The sequence below is a fragment of the Gymnoscopelus braueri genome (assembly GCF_963280865.1).
Source record: "Gymnoscopelus braueri genome assembly, chromosome: 10".
Classification (NCBI taxonomy): Eukaryota; Metazoa; Chordata; class Actinopteri; order Myctophiformes; family Myctophidae; genus Gymnoscopelus; species Gymnoscopelus braueri.
Window position 1 is genome coordinate 22,031,778 of NC_137611.1, and position 19,443 is coordinate 22,051,220.

Consider the following 19,443-nt stretch of genomic DNA (forward strand, 5'->3'; position numbering starts at 1 on the left):
ATAATGGTATCCCTATGATTCTAAAAAAAAGAAATTGCAGACCTTCCAAAATAAACTAGCTCCACCCCAGAACTCATCTCCTCCCGACTCATTTATAAAAAAGAATTATGATTTTTTTTAATCAATAAAAAAAAAGAGCAAACCAGTATGTTGACAAAAACTTTTTATGTCCATATTAGCCTATAACCTCGAGAAATGTGTAATAGCCTATGCAAAGTTTCTGTTGTTCTTGTAATATTCTTTTAAAATATATATATTTTCATTAGGAAATAACAAATACAATGGGACAGATGTACAGGTGCGTGTGTTCTTTAACTGTAGTATCCCTCTTTTTTTCTCCCCCCTAGTCTCTGTATCATATGCATAGAATAATCGTTATTTTAAATAACGATTTCCTCTTCTTTTTGTCGTTGCCAGGAAAGCGGTAGAATGACAAAACACACACTTGGACCCGGAAGTTGTTCTGACGGGGTGCTTAACAGAATTGGAAAGGCCTCTTTTTTGTATTCTGCAGCTATCACATGGAATGGGTTGCCTACAGTCACAAAATTGATTGGGTCTACTGCTAGTCTTAAGTCCTCCCAAAAGAGTTTTCTAAATACCACCTGGTCCTGATCTTACTAAACTCAATTTTATGTATTTTATTGTTTTTAACTGTATTTATGGGGCCGCAATGGAAATAAGCCTCTGGGCTTTCTTGAGCCATCCTTTTGACTAAAATGTGCATTTTATTGTTTGTAAATATGCTTGTTGTCATTAAATAAATGTAAACAAAATTATACCTTTCTTGCAGGCACCCGGGGTTCCTTGAATTCTGCAGACTCTGTATAATGTAAAAGCAAGCGTTAAAGGGGTATGAAACCCTAGAATTCTTGGCTTGTTTTCTGGTTCAGGTAAAACAAATTACAGCAGGATAAGAACATGGCAGGCTGCATGAGGCTGACCATAGTATCCTGTGATGTAAACAACACAGCAGCAGCTAATCAAATTAATAATGGGTGTGTTTGTTTTAGGTGTACCAATGTGCATTGACAATACTGCCTATGCTTGCATATTAGCAAACCCATAGACATAATACAGGTAGGCACCGCATAAGCCACTGTCAACCTTGCCGCCATATTGGCAGGAGGAACTTGACATAATTCCACTGAAAGAAATATGCCTGAGCTGTATTATATACAAGGTGGTCATACCTATGTTCCCCGGACCTATGTTCCCCCACTAAGGTTATGGTTAGGGTTAGGTTTAGGTTAGGTCCTATATTCCCGAGGCCAGACCGCACCAATGCAACTAGTCGCAACTCCTTGCAACAAAACAGTTTTAAAGCCAGTCCACACTAATGCAACTCCTTGCAAATGCCATTGGGGATAATGGTTGCAAGTAGTTGCATGTTGCAAGGAGTTGCATTGGTGTGAAGTGGCCTTAAAACACCTTTCTTCTCTTTTATACATTACTTCTATGCAAAATAAGGTGTTTTGGTATGAAAACCCACAACTTAACTTGACCAAATATACTATATCATAACATAACCACGTGTATGACATTTGTAGAAAATGAAAACGCTTGAAAATTGGTTGAAAATTCGTGGGGCATAGTCACAGTTTCCCCCTGCCGAAATAGCAGGGGCCATATTGTTTTATTACAAAACAAAAATATATAGTTTTTTTAATTACTAGTGTATAAGAGAAGTACCCTGTCCCCCTTACCATCTTCTTCAGAAGGTAGAACTTCATTGTTCACCATACTGGCATGAGGATCCTGTAAATGTACGGACACAGACAACCATATTAAAAAAGACTGATAACTTCTGTCCTGTGTAGAGGAAGTTCAGAAAAGTCCTACAATTAGAATTACAAGCGTGTGTAGAGGTGATGACATCTTTTTGTAGGCTAACCAAGAATGGAATTTGTGCCTTGGGTTTAAGAAAATAAACCAAACACAATCAATACTAGTATATGGTATGAGAAATGCACATAACAGCTTAAAATGTCACAATCATATTAATGTGTAATTTATCTCAGAGAATAAACCAGCTCTCATCTTCTGCATAACTCGAAAATCAAACGGGGGGTAAATGCATTGGAAATGTGCTGAGGGAACCAATTGCAAACTTCTGGGTTTTAGGAGTGCAAACTGTAACACTATTAGTCTTTTTAGAATCTACTCTCTCCTCCCTGTGGAACACTCACCGGGGTTTCTCTCAGCTCGGAGAGATGGCTCAGACCTTCCACAGAGACCTGTGTGCCTTCCCGGAGCTTCTCTGAACGGCTCTCCTCTGCCGCCACGCGTACCTTCATGGTGTGGAAGGGTGTCTGCACCTCACCCACTCTGAAATGCACTGCGATGCCCTCGAACCAAAGGCTGTCACATACGCCCTCCTTGAAGCCTGGCGGCTCATAATCGGCAGGCGTGACTGTATTTTAATCAAAGAACAGGGAGGAGATGGTTAGGTTATCCAATATAGTAATCCATACAGTATGTAATGAATGGAATCCAAACTACTTTGATGATTGTAATGAACAAAAACGTATCTCACTGTCATCGTAATATAACAGTTTCATGGTGAGGGCGACATCGTTGGGGAGAGCACCCAGGTTCTGCATAAGGAGGAAAAGCTTCCTAATCAGCAGCACAGATGCCTTTTTGGTGTTCTCCATTGTCACCTGCATCTCTACGTTCTTGTTCCTGTAGTTAAGGAGTTTAGTTTGGAACTTAGAACAGTACAGGTTTGCTTTAGGATGGGATCGCATTCATTGACACTGGTGTTATTCTGCACAGAAATGTCAAGGCAATAAAGCTTCAAGGAGATCAAAGTGCTGCCTAGAGAACACCACCATAAATTCCCCTGAGGTTTCATTACTTAAATGGGAAGCACAACACCACAGAATAACCTTTATCAGTCTACATTCACATGTGAAAAATCCAGAGCCAAATATAATATACATAATCTTGTTCTATTTCCAGTGAGAAAGCTCTACCCCTTCCGTGCTGTCTACCTTTTGCAGTATACTGTGTTATAAAGCTTGTTGGATATACAGTGTACTGTGTACAGTACTCACCTCAGTATATCCATCTGTGGTCCTTTGTCCGTGTATTTGAATTTGAACTGGTAGGTTTCGATCATGCACTGCAAAGAGAGGAGAACATGTATCTGTTAGCTTTAAGTAGAGGCAAGGGATAATGCTGTCACCATAATTGTGTCTTTTAGTTTGGAATCATCAAACGTAATTTGTTTTTATTCAGTGTTCGGAGGAGAACTTACATTGGGGTCACCTGCGTTGCGGTAAACCTACAATGTAAAATCACACTTGTTATACCACAGTAAATATTCTATATCCTCCAAAGGCTATTTGTTTTGCAGTCAGGAGTCAGTTAACTACAGTACATACGACTATAAACGAGAAAAGTGCTCATCAGAAGTGTGCTGACTTTACAAAGTTAATTCATGTATTTTTATGTTTGCAATGACCTCACTTACCCCAATGGACATCATTTCAAGCTGTTAAAAAGGCAAACAGCGTCAATGTTAAAAAGCGATAATCAATATTATCTCACACAGACCTAAGGAAACAACAGAAATGTCAACTAAAGGAGCAGAAACATGGTACTACTTACATATCCCCTCTCCAGTGCATGAAAGCTTCCCATCATCCTGGAAGAGAATAGTCATTTCTTTCAGTAGACAGAACTAAAGTAAAATTGCAAATATTTTTTATACAGTGCTACAGTATTGTATAGTTTTCTTTTGTTTTTACCATTTTACAAATTTGTCAGCTCCGGGTGTGCTGCAGCCCTCTCGCAAGATTTTGACACACTGATCTGACCAAGTAAAGTGAGAGGGAAGGACATTTACAGAAAATGATAAAAAGGCATTTATTCCATGACTATCAAAGAAGTGTTCATTTCCGTTTACCTTCCAGATATCTAGACCTGTAGGCGTCCTCTGGGAATATCCCTCTCAGGTAGGTGAGGGAGGACACAGCCACGGCCACCATCCTCTTAACGAAGACAAGGGACTCTTGCTCCGTTTTCAGGTCACTTTGGAATAAGTTGGCCCACTATATTATGACAGAAAAAGAAGAAAAAAAACATTAAAGTGCAGTTTATTTGTATAGCACATTTCATACACAGTAAGATTTCTTTGGCTATTCAAAAATAGCAGATATACAAGCTCATAGCGCGGCACCGAGTGCCGCGCTATGAGCTTGTAGATCTGCAAAAAAAAAAAAATCGTGATTTTTTTTTGCAAATCTTTGGTGCTTTTTTTTTTAAACGAATGTTGCTATATCAGTGGTGCTCCAACTTTTCCTTGTAAAGGACCCCCAAAATGATATGCATTTGGCTGCGGACCCCCATCTCAAAATATGTTGTTCCAGGGACCCCCAGAAGCACAGATCAGAGTTAAAAATGTTCGCTTTAAAACATATATAAATAGCAGATATACAAGCTCATAGCATGGCACTGTGAGCTTGTATATCTGCTATTTGCAGTGAGTCGGACCATTGTGACAAAAGAATGCACCTTCACCAGCTTAATATTGTGTTTTCAGTACTTTTACTTCTACTCTATCTCAGAGGAAAATATTATACTTTTACTCCACTATAACATTCTGCATCATGAGTACTTTCTACTTTTGGTACTTTTACTCAAGTACATTTAGAATTCTGTACTTTTATTTGTAACAGAGTGTTTCTACTACATTGCAGTATTGATACTTTTACTTAAGTAGAATATTTGAGTGCTTTTTCCACCACTGATTATTGTACAAGACCACAAGATGGCGCCCGTCAACTGACGGTCTCTGAAAACAGAGAAAACTAACTCAACATGTTAAACAGTTCTGTTCAAGTTCAACATTCAGCGTTATAATAGTCAACTTTATAGTTGATTTGGAAGTTGCTTCGACGTGTTCAGAGATAAAAACAACAATAAAACAAAACCTTCATACAAGCAGTGTCAACAAAAACGTAGGCCTATGCTTATAAGTATTACAATATTTTAATGAATGCAACAAGGAAGGAAGGACAAAAGCCATTGTTTTAATTAACCGAAACACTCAAGCAGTGGTGGAAAAAGTATTCAACTTTTTTACTTAAGTAAAAGTATCAATACTGCAATGTAGAAATATACTCTAGCTGTTACAAGTAAAAGTCCAGAATTCAAAATATACTTGAGTAAAAGTACAAAAGTATTGGCATGAAAATATACTTAAAGCAAAAGTAGAAAGTACTCATTATGCAGAATGTCCCATTAGCTCACAATATTTGCCTCTGAAATGTAGTGGGGTAGAAGTAAAAGTACTGACAACTGAAAATACTCTAGTAAAGTATAAAATAAATACCTCAAAATTGTACTTAAGTAGAGTACTGGAGTAAATGTACTTTAGTTTACACCACTGCACACAAGTCACAAAGGGTTATTAATTTCTTCCATACCTCAGCTTGCTGTTTTGGTCTGCACATCTTTGAACCTGCCATCTTCTCTCATTCACCAGCTAGCATGAAAATGTGAATAAACACAACTATCGTTAGTCATAATAACAACATAATAAATACATCATACATTCTCACTCATACATTGTGTGAAATATGAGGTAATATGTTTTATGTAAAAGGTCTGTTTAAAGTGTGACATTAACGAACTTATTGTTCAGAATCAGCATAACTTACTTTGCCCAGCTAGAGTTTCTGAGACGGTGTGGGTGAGTGACGTAAAGGCCCTAATACGTACTACGCCATACGACGTTGTCGCGCCTAAAGCAGCAGATCTGCAAGCTCACCGTGCATCAAGGAAGCTACAGGGTGTGAGCTTGTAGAACGGCTATTTTCGGAATTCCCGCCCAAACTAAATTCAGTGGTGTAAAGTAACTAAGTACATTTACTCAGCTACTGTGCTTAAGTACTTTATTCCAATGTTCTGTACTTTTACTTCTACTCCACTACATCTTGGCAAATATTATAGGGCCTACTTTTACTCCACTACAGTACAATTATCTGAAAAAAATAGTTATTTACTTTGGAGATTTTGATAATTATTACAAAACATAGGCCTACATTACCCACTTCAGCCCATTTGAAAATGGCCTATACAAGTGAGGCATTGTGAGCTTGTAGATCTGCTATTTTCAAAAGATTCTTTTATACATTGAAAACTTGTGAAATGGGACAGACATTCTGCATAATGAGTGATGACTTTCTACTTTTGGTACTTTAAGTACATTTTGATACCAATAATTTTGTACTTTTACTAAAGTACATTTTGAATTCTGGACTTTTACAGAGTATTTCTACATTGCAGCATTGATACTTTTACTCAAGTAAAAAAAATAACTAAGTAAATTACGTGACGTCGTGGATGTTATGTGCCCCCCACCCCATATTATGTTAAAACTGTTATACAAATGAAGACAATTTTATTTTGTTGTTATATCATTATTATTATGTTACATAAATATGTTATTACGTTATTATCTGATATCATTTAGGATATACTATACATGTGTTTCTCACCAGTCTTGCCAAATCAACAAATCATGAAGGTCAAGTGTGACAAAAATCTATTTGGCAATGGCCAAACCGATCACTGTCCCAGCTGATGCATGTTGTGCTTATGAACTCAAATTAAATTAAATTAAATTGAACCACATTGAACTCCATATTTTGGGCAAGTCATTATAGGCAAGAATCTTTACAAATTCTCAAAAGATGCAAAAGTATTTTTTTTCTCGAAAATAGCCTAGTAGGCAATGACAAAGCATAGTGGTTAAAGGCAGTATAATATTTCAGCACCCAGTTTAAAGATAGGCCTAAGTGATCTTCTTTGGTTAAAATAAGTGTTAAATAGTTCTATATTCTGATAGTACTCATTGCTATAGAGTGTCTGTTCAGTAACAGGAGTCCCCAAAAGGACACCAATTTTATCCAATCAGGATAGAGAACTCAGACAGGTTACAGATTAAAGTGAAGTGAAATGGGAAGTGATGACAAAGAAATGAGCAGACAAAATTGGAACTGGAACACTGGATAAATGGGCATTCTCTCTTCATTGGCTGACATTTTGTCACCTTACTGAAAATGTATTTTCTGTTTATTAAAGAGCTGGAGAGACGGGAAGATCCCTGCTACTGAACAAACGCTCTATAACAATGATTACTATCAGAATATAGTGCTTTGACCTTTTAACAAAAAAAGAATTGCTTTAACCAAAAAATATCACTTACCCTACCTTTAAGCATACATTTTCTTAATAGAAAGTCTGATTTCATAACATAGGCTACACAGATTTGGGACATTCTGAAGCTACCTCTTATCAATAATATTGATTGAATAGCCTAATATTTATATTTGTGGCATTCCAAATTATTTATGAGCAGAATTCAATCAACTACTGAGAGAACAAAACAATCCCAATGATCCAGACAGCCTGTCTAAACACAAATTGCTACAATCTAAGAAATGGGAGACTCACACAGCCTGTGTCACACAAAAAGGCACCAGATGTCCATCCTCCCAAGATGACCTAACATTTTTTATGTGTAAAGAAAATCATACTTCATACTGTTGTGCAATGTTTTCTTATACATTTGAAACTTATATTTTAACTATATCAATTTATTTCAAATGTATCTGATCTCAAACAAGTTGCCACTATGATATGACAAATTAGGCTACATCACCATTCACATGTAAATATGTGACACATGTTTTATGTGTAATAGCAGGGGACACAATGCTGTGTATTATATTTTATATTCTTTATTTAAATGATCCATTGACATTTCAGTCATCCACTGTATAAAAAATGAAAATATTTGTCACCTCCTCACTATGAAAAGCTTTCATCTACTGACCTTGGGTCTTACATTAGCAAGGAATGAAGTAAGATAACAGATCTATATTTAGTACAGAAAAACACAAATGATAGTGTAAACACAATTATACATTTAACAGTTTCTTTAAAAACAAATACCACTATAAACTCATAACAGATGGGGTGTGTTGGCTTGAAATAGTCTTTTTCCTCAGGCACAGTGGTTGATTGACTGACTTCAATATTGTGCAATATTGGATTTGTAATCTCTATAGATCTCCTACAGTAGGCTGCACACTGTGGTCGTGGCATTATTACTGCTTGGAGAAGAATTCTTTGCTCTTCTTGACATCAGGCTTGATGGTATCACTTCCTGGTTTCCAGCCAGCTGGGCACACTGAAAAGATAATTAAATATTATGTTATTTCATTATTATTATTTATTGATGAGCAAAACTTGAGTTTCACAACAACAACTCACACATGCAATATATCTATCACTGCATGTACTTTCTGTCTGTCTGTCTGTCAGAAATATTGAAAACATTCATCGATCAACTTAACACTTGGTGGGTGTATTGCTGAACACAAGAGTAGGGCTGTAACTATTGATTATCTTCTATCTTTGATTATTTAATGATTTTTTTTGTTTTGTTTTCAAGCAGCACTTCCAAGGGCCAAGCAATCAGCCTGTTCTGAAAGGATGTTGCTTGTACTGTATAGTACACAAATCACACAAACAATCTCTTGGTCTGGATTTAAGGGCTCCTACTGAAAAAAAAATAATGTTCTAACAACTTTCAATTAATTTTGTGGACACATTTGATGAATGGCAGCAGCACATTGTATAACGGTAAAACAATAAATTAATATATTTGTAAGCTCATGTGATTTGCCAAATAAAAATACTCACAAGCTATTACAGCATGTGCCTTCGTGAATATCTAACTTTGAAGATATGAAACCTTTTCAAGGTACAGTATAATTTTGGATTTAAAGCCATAGTTCAAAACCACTAAACATTTCCTCTCCCTCTAATCCTCTCTCATTTAGAGGGAAAACGCAAGGTGAATTTTAGCCCTGATAAGTGCAACAGCCTTTGAACCTGGCCGAGCACATATGGTCTTTGACCCATCTAATCAAGATAGCATTAACTCTCTGTGAGCAGCCTGTAGTTTGAGATACTTTGGCATCGTATGAATGAAAATAAGCCACATATCACAAGAATGAAAATACCAGTAGACTCACACTGAGGTCATGTGGATGATGCAACAGGTTGCTTGTGTGGCTTACAATAGTCTGGCATTATAGTATTATTACAATGTCTCTTTTTTAGCTTGGAGTCCACTTTAAACACATTCTTGTCTTTATGCCACAGAAAACATAAGATGGCTATGATTATGTTTTCTTTTAGTATTGCCAGTGTGTGGAGAGATCAGTCAATGTCAGTAGCACAATACCTTCTCCATGTTTGTCAGTGAACTGAAAGGCCTGGACCAAACGCAGGGTCTCCTCGACAGACCGTCCTACCGGAAGGTCATTAATGGTGATCTGTCTCAAGATGCCCTTGTCATCAATGACAAACAGCCCTCTGAAATCACATGGATCACAATTTTATAGTTTTTTGTTTTGTTTGTTTAAACATGGCTGTGCATAGATTCACAAAAGATAATTAAATGGATACATAAAATATAGCACACAATGGTAAATCGACTTTTTCCCCCTAGAGATTGGTGATTGGTGGGTGTTGCGATGGGGATAAATAAACCCAGGTACACAGCAAAATCTTTATGGGTACATTTTTACACTTTCAGAGTAACATTTTCTACTTTATTCAGTTAAATGGGAAAACAAAGTGAGGGCAGATAAGAAGGGATGATGCACATCCCAGGTCCTGAGGTCTGAAATAAATTCAGTATGTGGAGGTGATCCGTCAACATAACTGGTTGAGCCGCCTGGCCGCCCTAGGGAGGTGCATTGAATAATTTGTGGCCATGCCCTCTGTTTCCTCATAACCAGGTTGACACAATAGACACAGGGAATGATTAGACAGCTCAGTGACCCTCTTGTTTCTAATGTTTAGGGAAGTGGACTGCAGGAATCAAAAGCCTAATTCATACTTTGTCAACACAATGGTGTCATTTGTCACAATGCCTACATTTATAGCTGCAAATGATTCATACCCTATGCTAACCCGGTGTATCCAAGTGCAGACAGCTAGGTCAGTCTTTATTGTAGATCTTCAAGTTTATTTATATTTTATTATTTTTAATTTAGAGTAGCCAATTATCGACGGATCACCTCCACATACTGGACCTCAATATCACCCTCTTCGCCTGGCTTCCCTCCCCCGAACACGGGCCAATTGTGTTCACATTGTCGCCCGACAAAGCCGGAAGTACCACGGTGGATTTGAACCCACAACCTCCGTGGTGGTGGGCAGGGACTTTACCACTGCGCCACCCGAGCGCTCATATTTATATGAAGTTTGTTATATGAAGTGGTCTTTCATACTTCGCTACCTATTTTAATAGGTAGCGAAGTTACCCTACCACTTATTCTCTACCCTTACATGTATCTTTGTTTCATCCTTACTGCAATGCTGCCACGACAACAGAATTTCCCTTAGGATCAATAAAGGTCTGTCTGTCTGTCTATGTACAAATAACTGATTTTCGAGGGGGAAAACTATTTTCTTTTGCTTGAAAATCATTTATTTGCAGCGTACGATGAAGTATAAGTGAAGCTTAAGAGATGGCCATGTGATATTGTCATTCCCACCTGTAGGCGATGCCCTCGTCCTCTTTCAGCACTCCATAGTCGGTGGAGATGGAGCGCCGTGTGTCAGCCACCAGCGGAATCTTCATTGCACCCAGACCACCCTGCTTGCGAGGTGTGTTGATCCTGTAAGAACATGGATACACAAATGAAATGAAATAATACTTTGTAGGAGTACAGTAAAACACTAGAAAATTGGGTGTTTGCTATTGCTGTGAGCAATTCGTACCATGCAAAATGGGAGAAGTGGGAGTCAACTGAGGCGCCGATGACCTCACAGTCGATCTTCTTGAACTCCTCCGCTGCATCACTGAAAGCGATGATCTCAGTCGGACACACAAAGGTGAAGTCCAGAGGATAGAAGAAAAAGACAACATATTTCCCTATAAGGGAAGGAGACACTATTAAGCACTTGAGCCCTATATACTTCCTCGTACAACAAAATAGCCGATCTACAAGCTCAAAATGTGCTGCATTGTGAGCTTATGGATCTGTTATTTGTGTTTTTTGGGGGGGGTTTTCACATTTTTTAAAGATATTTAACATCCTATGTTAGAATTGGCTTGACCAGCCGACCAGCAGACCACGTTGTCACACTCATGTCACTATGTGAGTGTGTGTTGTTGTCTAACCTCAATGTGTCTTCATGGCATCAGGCATCAGCTTCATATATGGGCACAAAAGGGGCATGCCCATATATGGGCATATACAGTACTGATGACATCAGCAATCTCCATATATGGGCATAAAAGGGACTGACAGATACAGAGATATATAGGCATATTGGTCAGATCGGCGGTGCGACGTAAGTGTGAGCTCTAGATGTGAGGGCCGCGATCCGAACCTCTAGTTTTAAACACTTGGATGAATAGGGATGCCAATACAACAGATAGGGAGTCAGTGATGATGCCCTAGTGTTTGTTATTATGTGTTTGTTGTTTGTTGCATTTTATCCTAAGTAGTGTAAATGTGACCTATTCAATCCAATGCACTCCACAAGAGGATCCCAAAGCATGGATTCAGAAGCAGGATCAAAGCATTTCCTCGGTTCAGTGATGTTGCGTTACCTCTGTAGTCTGACAGCTTGATGTCCTTGAACTGTCCATCTGGCATCACCGCCGTGGCTGTGAAGTCCGGGGCCAGTTTCCCAATTTGTGCCTTGCCTGCAGCCATCTTCAGTAGGACTATGTGAAAGGATGAAAGGATGCAAGTTTTTGTTTGGATGTGGTGACACACACACACACACACACACACACACACACACACACACACACACACACACACACACACACACACACACACACACACACACACACACACACACACACACACACACACACACACACACACACACACACACACACACACACACACACACACACACACACACACACACACACACACACACACACACACACACGAAATGGGACATTCTGCACAATTAGTTCTTTTACTTTTGGTACTGTAAGTATATTTTGATGCTATTTGGAATACTGGAATTTTACTTACAGAGTATTTCTACATTGCAGTATTGATACTTTTACTTAAGTAAAACATGTGAGTACTTTTTCCACCACTGCCTACAAGCCACAAATGAACCCGCTAAACAAAAAGCCCTGTAGGGGCTTCAAAGCCCCAGTTTATCAGCCTACTTCGATGATCGATCTTCCTGAGTTCACTGGTCAAGGTGAAATTGTTACGCTTGCTTGAGTGCACTTTGGAATTTGACCCAAATTAACTATCAAATACCAATATAAATCTGTTTGAAAGTCTATTAAAAACAATGGTAGTTTGTTGTTCCGTGAATAGACAAGCTTTCGTGTTGGTTAAAATCTAAACACCCTCGAAATGAAATGTTTCAGTTTCACAATGTGAAAATCCATAAGTGTCCGTGTATCTAGATTTACAATCTTTCATTCATTCATTATTACATACATACACATAAAAACATGGCTACATACATATACACCACATAGCCTATTGTAGATAGGATCTAAATATAAATAAGTTGTAGGCTATAAATTAGGCTATAGCCTATCCAATGAAGACGTTTGAATTACATGACATGAGCACTGAACAAAGACATAAAGTTGCCAGGTAACGCCAATTAGTGTAAACCTAACATTAGGCTGCATTACATTACATAATAAATATGTATTTTGTGGAATACATAATACATACCTCAGCTCTGATCACCTCGGCAGTCTGAATGAGGAATGCAACTGTGCCAAGATCGCTTGAGACTTTATATACACCAGTTCAATTCTCGCGATAAGGTAGTAGTGACGTTAGCCCTGATACATGACTGTCATATGTTATATGACAGTCATGGATGAACTTCAACATAGTGTTTGCACTTACTCTTTTTTTAGCCCGTACATCTACTTAAACGTTCAATTTTCAAATATAAAGTGCATAACCTATTGCCACGGATGTTAAAATGATGTACGGGTCCTCAAGAGTACCTGTATATTCCGTATTATTCAATATAAAGTATTTTAATGCGATTGGTGGCCATTTCCTTCGTATTTTCTCTATCTTTTCAACTACGTTATTCTATCGGTTGGGAGGTGTATTGCACTCTGATACATTATAACTCTATGAGAAAATGACCACAAATTAGATTAAAAGGCTTCTTACTGAATAATACAGAACATACAGGTACTTCTGAGAACCCGTACATAATTGCAACATCCGTGGCCAAGCACATTTTATTTGAAATTTGAATGTTTATATAGACGTTCGTGACTTCGTGCTAAAAAAGGGATAAACTGCAAACATTATGTTGAAGTTCAGCAATGACGGTCATGAATGACAGATGACCGTGACGTTAGCCACAGCCCTCGCCAAAAAGAACTGATCTACAAGCCAACAACGCGTCACGCGGCGACGCGTTGTTGGCTTGTAGATCAGTTCTTTTTTAGCCAGCGACACCGTTGTACTAAGGAATATCAACTACAAGCTTGGCTTGAGTCGTCGACCCCCCCTCCTCAGACAATCCCAGACTAGTTTGTCCACCACAATGATAGAGCATGACTTTGCACATTTCTGCCTCTGTCGCCTGATGGAAATTTTACTTCTCCTTGTTGTGAAACCACGTTTACAATTGATGATGAGTAAGGATGAAGAAGGACAGAAATAAAAAAATTGCCCCAAAACGACATCTTCCAAACTTATTCCACAGACTCACATTTAATTTGTTTGGTCAAAAAGGTGTTAAGTATCATATCTTACTAATTCATGAGAAGCCCTAAAGAGCAAATTTCATTTAACATATTTTATTTTATCTTTTTTATAATCCATGTTAACAACATGCCATGCTGGGCACACACAGAGTCATGAGGTTTCATCATGTGATAGCTCCTCTCCTCTCTCTCTCCCATACCATACCCCAAGGTCTATATAACCAGTGGTTCTCAAACATTTTCATGTTAAAGGCCCCCAAAATTGATACATAATAGGCCGTGGACCCCCATTTTAGAATATGTTGTGCCCGAGACCTCCATAAGAGAAAGCTATATAGATACTAGTACAGAATTCTACAACCGTAGGTAGGGAGACAACAGTGGAGAGAGTGAAACCTATCATCTGCATAGTCATTCTCCATTCTCTCATTGGGATAAGATCTAGCTGGTAAAATAATAGCAAAATGTAACTGTTCATTTTGCTGGTAACCCCCTGTAACCATCCCAAGGACCCCTGGTGGTCCCCATATACCCCACTTTGAGAATCACTGCTATAAGCTAACATAACATTTGCATTTATATTAAATTAATTTAACATTATTCAGAGCCAGTAACCACTGCTCAATTAGGTTGCGTGCCTTGCTCAAGGGCACTTTGATGACAGTTCCCAACTCTGGGGAACTGAACATGTAACCTTCCCACAACAGTGTTTCGCAAATTTCGTACCCCTAGGGGTATTTTTGGAGTACTCCAAGAAGTACTCAGAAAGTTTCAAAGTATTTTATTATTGTTTCATTGGTTATGAACAATTTATCACGCTTTCAGAACATCTGTTAAATCTAGAAATACACTTGTGCTGGAGAAGGGGGAACTCAGCTGAAAAGGTATTGGGGTACACTTAGAAAGTTTGATAATAACCTATACAACAACCACACTACAGCCACCCCATATACAGATTCACGCTTTATTACATCTTGTTGAAATATTACCTTCTTATGTCAGGCTTGTTTGGTGTAATGAATGGAGCTCATTGAAGCTGCTCTTGTTACATACTGTACATTTCAGCATGTATTTGCAGTGCACTAGGGTCATTACAACTACACAACTTCATTTCATGTCATTATCTCCACACAATTATCTTGGAAGGTAAACAACAGGTATTTGTTATCAAACAACTGATATGGCCAATGTTTATGGCAATGCAGCATATTTGGTATGAAATGTAATGAGATTCCTCAGAGCAGGAGGACTTAATTAGGCAGGAAATAGATTACAACTTAATGTGTGTGTGTGTGTGTGTGTGTGTGTGTGTGTGTGTGTGTGCGTGCGTGCGTGCGTGCGTGCGTGCGTGCGTGCGTGCGTGCGTGCGTGCGTGCGTGCGTGAGTGAGTGCGTGTGTTCTTATTCAACCTGTACAACCTGTCTTCACTTGTACCGTCGTGTAGCAAGATTTCTTGCTTGACGAAATATAGCCTACTGTACAAGTTAATTTCGTTTTCTTTTACATTGACACAAAGGCTTTATTCCTACACACCTATCATGAACACATTTCTTGTGCACAGAAGCATGTTTGGTCCGTTTTAGACCTTTCAGTCAGCCAACAAACAAACAGGAGAATGCCACCCCTTCCATCTATTTGGTTATTGTTGTTTGTTTATCACAAGGTCAATGTCAAGTTTATTTGTCCCAAGATGGGCTTATTGTGTACAGCAAGTTTTAAAACACAAAAACATAAAACATGTAACATGGGACTGATCTCTGGTGGGGATGAGTCGGCCTATACAGGGAGGAGGTGACCACCCTGGACAACCATCTCTCCCTGAATGTCTCAAAAACCAAGGCTATAACAGAGCGCTTCACGTTTTGCAGCTTTTTTAAGCACCTGCTTGTTAAATATGTGGTTCAAACTACTAAATTGTACAACCACAATCTTGCTTCCCCTTCCTGTCAAGGACATTTTTCTCTCTTTCTTTTCAAAATGTTTTCATTAGATTTTTTGAATATTCCCCAGGGGGAGTTTCTTCAGGCAGAAGGGATTGAACGTCACAGTCAAAAAATCTAATGGTAATAAAAGCAGAAACAAAAACAGAGTAAGTATGAATTGAAAAATAAAAACAGAACTTTAGCTGTGCGATCCCCCCACCCCAATCCCCAAGGTTATAGCCAAAAACAAAACTGTGTGGCTGGACATTTTTCTCTCTATAATACCAAGATTACCGTACCAACAGATAATGGAAGATTTGTTTACAGACAAGCTCTATAAAACAAAATCCATCAGTCTTGTCGATCTGAAATAAGTCAGCTTCCTTAGACAGAAGACGAACTATGTTTGAGGAACAGACAAAAACATTTATGATAATGCACTGTGTATCTTCCTTTCAATGTCTTCAAAGGACTGCTCCTGCATTGCTAAATTGTGCCATTGGCATCACTATAAAGAATAGTGGTGGGTCGTGAAACTGAAAACACTGTTTTGTTCACTGCAGTACAGTGGGTCTCACTTCCTGCACAGTCTTCTTTGCTGCTACAGTATGTTTGCATAATGACAGAGCCTTTAGCCTTAGTTAAATACACCCTTGCTCCATATGTTACATTACCAGTCATCACTCCTGAAAAAAAATCTACAATGCATACTTTGCTCTCTAGCCCAGGGCATGTCATTATAGGCAAAAATGCACATTGAACATTGAACATTTTCCAAAAGATATAAGACTTTTTCAACATTTTCCGAAAAGAGTGAAAATACAGCACTTTTTTAGGCCTGAACTTGAAGCCTTGAAATGTTATGAAGGAAGTTACAAATTGATTTGGAAATGTCATGGTGGAAATTAATATTTTAATTGATTTGTTTTTATTTTATAACTGGTCAAGTTCTTGGTGTCAACATGGACTGCTGGTGGGCACAGGATGTCCACAGGAATCACACAAGACAGATATCCTAAGTAAGACAAAGAAAAAGTGTAGCATTTAAAGTTTCAATCAATTTACAATTTAGGCATTTAGCAGATGCTCTTAATCCAGAGCGATTTACAGTAGGCCTAAGCAAGTAAAACACGAAGTAATACATCAAATGCATAGAAATAGTAATCTAGGATTATAGGTAAACCAAGAACTCAGTCTAAACAGTATTAATATCCCAAAAATCAATAATCTGTACATTGAAACTATGCACACTATAGGATGCCAGGTCTACAAATGACCTGGCATCTGTCTACATAACATGCTATCTAAATTAAATGCTGTTTACATTTTAAACAAATACATTGACACATACTGGTCATGGAAATTGGGCAATAACCCTTGTGATTTGATAGACAAAATTGCACAATAAAACTGTAGTAATGTTGCCAGGGGTGTATTTGCAGACATCTCATAAGGTGCTGTCCAAACAGATCCTCCAGAAGTGTAGGAAAAAGTACAACATTTTTTACTTAAGTAAAAGTATCAATACTGCAATGTAGAAATACTCTAAAGTCTGGAATTAAAAATGTACTTGAGTAAAAGTACAACAGTATTGGTATGAAAATGTAATTAAAGTACCAAAAGTAGAAAGTACTCATTATGCATAATGTCCCATTTCACAAGTTTTCAAATGTATAACAAATGTATAAAGATCTTTTGAAAATAGCAGATCTACAAGCTCACAATGCGTCACATCACAACGCATTGTGAGCTTGTAGATCAAAATCTACAAAGGAACTAGTCACTAAAGTTTTCAAATAATTGTAGTGGTGTAAAAGTACAAGTGTCTCTGAGATGTAATGGAGTAGAAGTAAAGGTACAGAAATTTGGAAATACTCCAGTAAAGTAAAAGTAGGAACCTCAAAAAGGTACAGTACTTGAGTACATGTACTTAATTACTTTCCGCCACTGCAAACAGACCCTCCAGATGGCCCCTTCTCTCCTCCGTCACGGAGCCATGTCTTCGATGTTTGTTTCCATGGACACGGGATGAAGGGCCCCTGATAACAGCAGACGGACAAAAACCTCCTTATTAGAAAACACAGTTGCGAGCTAGCGATCAAACGTTGGCCCAAGCTCACCTCTCAGCCCACAATAGGTCGATAATTAGGCACATCTGCTCCAGCATTAATTCAAAAGCTGCTTTTGAAGGGCACTCTTGTTCATCACCAGTACTCTTGCTTGCAAAAGCCTGTGGGATATTATTTTTCCTTTAAAAGCTGCAAATGCACTCCTTCCCCTTTTGCCACTGTGTAAAAAGATAAGGGCTTGTGAAGGGGATGCACACTGTGATAGATAGCACGCAAAAGAGAATACACTGTATCTGTTGTTATTATGAATAGTCCTGTAGGTGTTAGCAGTAAAATAACAGGCCATATAATCAGTGGATGGAGGTGTCTTGTATTCACATATTTTCAGATGTATTATTATTATTATCATTATTTCTACAATTATTATTATTATTATTATTATTGTTGTTGTTATTATTAAAATATCGCTTTTTTTCAAATGTCCTTTTATAATGTGCATTAATGCTCTGTGTCTTGTCTCAGTGTTTAATGTTTTGTGTAAAGCATATTGAATTGCCTTGTTGTTGAAACGTGCAATACACATAAACTTAGCTCCTTCATTTATAAATCCACAGCAGTTAAAAAAAAGTCTAGGATAGGTCATAGGCAGTGGTGCAAAGTAGTACATTTACTCAAGTACTGTTCTTAAGTACAATTTGGAGGTATTTCTACTTTACTGGAGTATTTCTAATTTTCTTTTACTTCTACTCCACTAAATATCAGAGGCAAATATTGTGCTTTTACTCCATTACAATTATTTGAAAACTTGAGTTACTAGTTACTTTGTAGATTTGGATTATTATTACAAAACATACATAGCCGATCGGCTATTTTCAAAAGGTTTTTTATATATTTTATACATTTGAAAACTTGTGAAATGGGACATTCTGCATAATGAGTACTTTCGACTTTTGGTACTTTCAGTACATTTTGATACCAATACTTTTACTCAAGTAAATTAATTCCAGACTTTTACTTGTAACAGAGTATTTTACATTGCGGTATCGATACTTTTACTCAAGTAACAAATGTGAGTACTATTTCCACCACTGCTAGTAATGATGAAATATCACAGATGACACTTTCTCGGGGGAAGAGATTGACTCAGTGTGAGCCTGATTGGATGTCAAGTGCAGGCTTGACTTGACAGGTCAACAACAGTAGACTCAGCAGGAGGGCCTCAGAAACTACTGTCCCCTCACAGCAGGACATGACATGAGCACTATTTTGTCAATTATTCTCTCTCTCTCTCTCTCTCTCTCTCTCTCTCTCTCTCTCTCTCTCTCTCTCTCTCGCACACGCACGCACGCACGCACGCACCACAGACAGACAGACAGACAGACAGACAGACAGACAGACAGACAGACAGACAGACAGACACACACACACACACACACACACACACACACACACACACACACACACACACACACACACACACACACACACACACACACACACACACACACACACACGTCATTGTCAATACATGCATCTATCTAGTGTTGGAAAAAGTACTCACATGTTTTACTTAGGTAAAAGTATCAATACTGCAATGTAGAAATACTCTGTTACAAGTAAAAGCCCAGAATTCAAAATTTACATGTGCACTAATGCACTATGGCTTTCCATTGGGGTCCTT

At 38.1% G+C, this 19,443-nt stretch overlaps 2 protein-coding genes across 2 annotated transcripts; both read right to left on the reverse strand.

The window, feature by feature from the left end:
• Nucleotides 1-903: 903 nt before the first annotated feature.
• Nucleotides 904-5,477, reverse strand: LOC308093448 (HORMA domain-containing protein 1-like; the record flags this gene model as incomplete). Its single annotated transcript, XM_080439786.1, has 9 exons — nt 904-953; nt 1,707-1,758; nt 2,190-2,413; nt 2,537-2,685; nt 3,060-3,127; nt 3,263-3,289; nt 3,764-3,819; nt 3,914-4,058; nt 5,436-5,477. The coding sequence occupies 9 exons, from the start codon at nt 5,475-5,477 to the stop codon at nt 904-906; spliced, it is 813 nt and encodes a 270-aa protein (XP_080295912.1).
• A 2,480-nt stretch (nt 5,478-7,957) lies between these two features.
• On the reverse strand, nt 7,958-12,818 carry prdx1 (peroxiredoxin 1). Its single transcript, XM_080440574.1, has 6 exons — nt 12,768-12,818; nt 11,654-11,770; nt 10,816-10,969; nt 10,590-10,712; nt 9,269-9,399; nt 7,958-8,206 (listed from the first exon to the last, which is right to left on the reverse strand). The coding sequence occupies exons 2-6, from the start codon at nt 11,757-11,759 to the stop codon at nt 8,124-8,126; spliced, it is 597 nt and encodes a 198-aa protein (XP_080296700.1). The 5' UTR covers nt 11,760-11,770; nt 12,768-12,818; the 3' UTR covers nt 7,958-8,123.
• Nucleotides 12,819-19,443: the final 6,625 nt, after the last annotated feature.